General features: G+C 34.8%; 1 protein-coding gene across 1 annotated transcript in view; it reads left to right on the top strand.

Annotated features, from left to right (window-relative positions):
* The window catches only part of LMO4 (LIM domain only 4), a 15,543-nt gene extending 11,335 nt beyond the window's left edge, over positions 1–4,208 (top strand). The window contains exon 5 of the mRNA XM_074961381.1: positions 3,518–4,208. Coding sequence (XP_074817482.1) covers positions 3,518–3,526 — 9 coding nt within the window. The 3' untranslated portion in view covers positions 3,527–4,208. The remainder of the gene's footprint in view (positions 1–3,517) is intronic.
* Positions 4,209–4,456: the final 248 nt, after the last annotated feature.

The raw sequence follows: 4,456 nt of genomic DNA, 5'->3' as shown, positions 1-4,456 counted from the left end.
GGGAAAAATTTGTATCAACAGTTGTCCTGTACCTCTAGAAGTGGATAGTTTTAGATCTATTTTCATCTCCTTAATAAGTCCTATGACTATGCAAGTGAGTGCATTTTGATACTGCTGTGCCTAATTTGTAACAATTACTGTCAACCTTCAGTTAAGAGACTGTTCATTCCACACTGGTCCAGAAAAGAGTGAATGTATGACTCTTGCACATAATTTTATTCACCTCATATTTCATACTGATTATGTATTGATGACATTGATTCATTTACTCTTTACAGCGCCACTTGCATGGATATTAAATCTTATTGACCACAGATGAATTTTAATTTCAGATTGGTGATAGATTTTTCCATCAGCTCTGATAGTATATTTGACTTTTTCATCATTAACCCAGGCAATCACACAGCACTGAGTTATTGCACTGAAACAAAAAGTGCACACTTCAGTTGGTAATTCTTTATAGATTTACAATAGGAACTTCATTAATGTCTGTAAGGATCACAAAAAATAACATTTATCTGCAAACAGGAATTCAGAAGATTAAAAAATAGCTAGGGAAAATGCTAGGCTTCTTATGTATTCTGTAACATACAAAAGAAGAACTTTAAATTACTTCTTTCTTTAGTGGGTTAATTTGTACAGGAAAACATGAACTGGTTTCTAATTTTGACCAGTTTTGTGTTGCATTGCTACATGACTATAGACTTGTTTCTTTTACTCTGCACAAATGTACTGAATAATTTTAAGTATATTTCCAGTTTCTTAGAAAGTGAACTGTAATTACATCAAAATATGAACACTTATTTACTTAATTTGTCTATCGGAGTAACTGGATTGAATACTGAGTCTTAATTACTTGTTCTGCATAACTATTTAGGAGTGATGAAGAATATGAGGTCTGTTCAAGGAAGTACAAATGCATGTAAAGATTCATAGATCTATACTACTGTGTATTTTAATGAAACAAGTCTATAATACAGACTAGCTAGCAATGAATCTGTTAAATGAACAGTTGCAGAGAACCTATTTCAAAATATAGGTAAAACCATTCATCTTTATATATAGTAGTAAAAAGTTTGCCATTCTGAGAAAATAAGTGCTTTATTCACTTGCCTTGTGTGGATGTAAAGTTTATTGCAACTTCAGATGGGTGTCTAAATAGTCACTTAGTTTTATCAGTGTCTTGCTATGCTTTAGCAAAACAAAAATGATTTAGTTACAAAAATACCAGTAGACACAGTGAGGAAAAGAGAAGTAAAACTGGCTTGTGTAGCTTGCAAAATTGCAGCTATCCTGCTAGGAGCTAAATGCAGAGGAAGCATTTAATAAGAACAGGGCCTCATTATCACTATCATTGGCTATTAACTACATTGCTACAGTATATGATGAGGCAGACAGAGGTGTTAAGGAGAAAATTGGAGAGAGAAATCTCACAATTAGTGTATCTTATGAATAATTTCTTCATACCCACTTTCACAGGGGGAATTGGGGAGTAATGTGAACTTTGAAAACTGAAATCTATGTGAGGAAATGAGCTGGGGTCTGTCTGACTTCTAGTCTTGGAAACTAAAGAGGAAGGTGCCAAAAAAGTAATGTTTCTTTAAAATGCATAAAACGATATAAGAATGTACATATTAGAAGTACTTTCCAGAGAGCTATGTTATGGGCTACTGAGTAAAAACATACTTCCAATTTGACAGCATTAGCTGAAATAGATACGATACCCAGTATTAAACGTTACAGACCAATCAATCTTCAGGTTTTTTGCTCTTTCCCTAAAGATTATGAGCAAAGTAGAATATAGCACAGCTATTCATAGTTAACTAGCTATTAAGAGGCCAAGGAGAGTTTAATACAAGTATGCGGTTCTTGGTACTGTGACTTTTTTTGTTTTGCACACGTATGAAGCCATATTTGACAACTATGGAGTCAACTTATTACAGTCTTAATATAGGTCCCAAATGGAAGCTAGAGTTTATACGAGTGATTGGCACAAGTCTGAGTTAAATAGCCCAATTCTACTTAAAAGGCTGCTTTTTTTTACATAAAAATTACGTGCAATGATATTGACTCTTCCTGCCTTTCACGTTCTTAAGCTATGTTCAAAGGCTTTTAGCTATAACTTTTCATTATTTGCTGTGTATTTTGAAAAAATAAATTCAAGTATTTAAACTGTGTGCTGTTTACAAGCACAATGCAAAGCCCTAGAGTGCCAGGACATCAGGTTCTGGGTGCCACATTATTTAAAGGAGGGGGTGCTGTCCACTGCAGAGAACATAGTCTGCACCTAATTCACTATTTCTGGAAGTCATAGTGTTTTTTTACTAGTTCTTGTTTGTTACAGCATTTCCATTTTCCAAAAAGTGGTGTAAGGTTTCCACCCATGGGCAATGTTTGGCATGTTCACTTATCTTCAGCTCCTAAACTTTTACATAAAGTATGAGTTAGATTACGTCTTGCTATTCTATTTCTTGGAAAAGATCTTTTTTTAAAAAAAGAAAATCTTCATTTACATATCACTCAACAATTCCCTTGTAGTTACATAATTGGTGTTGTCTGTGTCCATAGTAGAGGCTATTTGATGCTCATTTATTAAATATGCTTGCTGGCTGCTCTCTAATCTTTGTTCTGGACAGACAAATTACCTTTCTCACACTGAGCTTCAGCTCTCGGGAATTAAACCTCCAAGCCTCCTCCACTTTAATTAGCTTGAAAGTGGGGGGTTGCAGTTACTACTAGACCTCAGGCTTTTAGTAACTTAAAGGGTGAAAAGAACTTCCTGGGAAGCTTGAAATGTCATTTAAAAACCATAAAAATCTAATATATATTATTTCATTTTGGTAATTGCCAACAGATTGTATTTGAAGACTCTGGATGATCATTTGTACTTTATCTATGAAAGTTAGATTTCTCTGGAGCTAGGCACTTTTAATTATCACAATTCATTAACACATCAGTGTGGAAGACCGTTTGACTTCATATATTAAAATGTTTATGTAACATTAACTAACATCGCGGATGAGGAATTTTTAAAAGGAGGGGGGAAATCCCCAAATATCTATATTTAGCTCTTGTGCTATGCAGCATATTAACCAAAGCTGCTTTGGGAGGATATTGGCTGTATTTCTTACTTTCTTCACACGGTATTTCTTCCAATTATAAGATCATATTACTAGCTTCTTCAAAGGCCAGGCATACCATTTCATTTCTTTCAATAGGGGCCCAGAAAAACACCTTTTTTTTTCACCGTACGATTTCCAACCTGAAACTTTCTGAAAGTACACTTGTTACTGTCTCTTCGAGTTTAAAAACTGCAGGAAATGTTTGTTTTAGTTCTTCAGCATTTGAACATTAGTGGCATGAATGACTAGTGTAGAAAGCCTTAATCAGGTCGCAGTTGGAAAGTGATCTGATAAAAGAGATTCATGAATAAAAGAGAAGACACAAGCAGTTATGTTAGTTTCATATCTCAAATTTAGCTTATTAGCTAAGATGCCCATTTTTTTATTTCTTACAGGTCTGCTAAAAGGTCAGAGTAATGCAGAATGCGTGCCTTCATCTCAAATTTTGTTCATCACAGATGGATCCCATGTCTCCAGTAGACACGTCACCTTTGTAGCTAGCATCAATGCCAGCTCCATGCCATTGCACCTTCTTTATTCTTGATTGCCCTTCCTACATTTATTGGTGTATTAAAATGACTGAATATGAACATTAAGGACTCCATGAACCTGGGCTATGGGAGACTGTAGAGAAAATGAAAAAAGATCCACCGGAGGACATCTTTGGGGGCGGGGGTGGGGAAAATGTCTAAGGAAGCTGATTAAAAGCAGCATTTGAATCTGCTTTCTACACTCGTTAACAATTAGCAGGGCACTGGCCAGAGTTTGTACCCAGTGTTTTACCTTAACAACATTCTATTTGCTCTTTGTATATTTAAGTGTTGTAAGGAAATGTGTTTCAATCAAACTGAACATGAGATAAAGGAAAGATGTGGCTTTTGTGATAGAATATCACAAACACTTTTATTGTCTCTCTCTGTAAAATACAATGTATGTATGCATGTAAGTGTTTTTGTCCCCTACTGTTGCTACTTCCCATGGCGCCAAAAAAAAAAAAGGCAGGCTCATAGCAGCTACTGTGTAGAAATTTTCACCTACTTCTAATTTGCTGAATGAAGAAAAATCTTTTATTTGTGATATTTTCAGAGACATTTGCTCTAGTACGGTGTATTTAAATAATAAAAACTTAAAACAAAAACACTTTATTGACTTTGGGTTTTAAAAGCTGTGCTTTGTTATACCACATTCTAAACTTTATGTAGCAGTTGCTTTAATTGTAAATAACTTTAAATCTAGTTTTCTTCTTACAGTTTAATGCCAATAAGGCATTTGTCAAACTACTTAACCCTGTCACTTTTGGCAGAGGTGCAGAGCAATGCTCCAAAACTTTTTTG

The sequence above is a fragment of the Natator depressus genome, chromosome 8 (genome assembly GCF_965152275.1).
Source record: "Natator depressus isolate rNatDep1 chromosome 8, rNatDep2.hap1, whole genome shotgun sequence".
NCBI lineage: Eukaryota > Metazoa > Chordata > Testudines > Cheloniidae > Natator > Natator depressus.
This window is presented reverse-complemented; position numbering and strand designations above follow the sequence as displayed.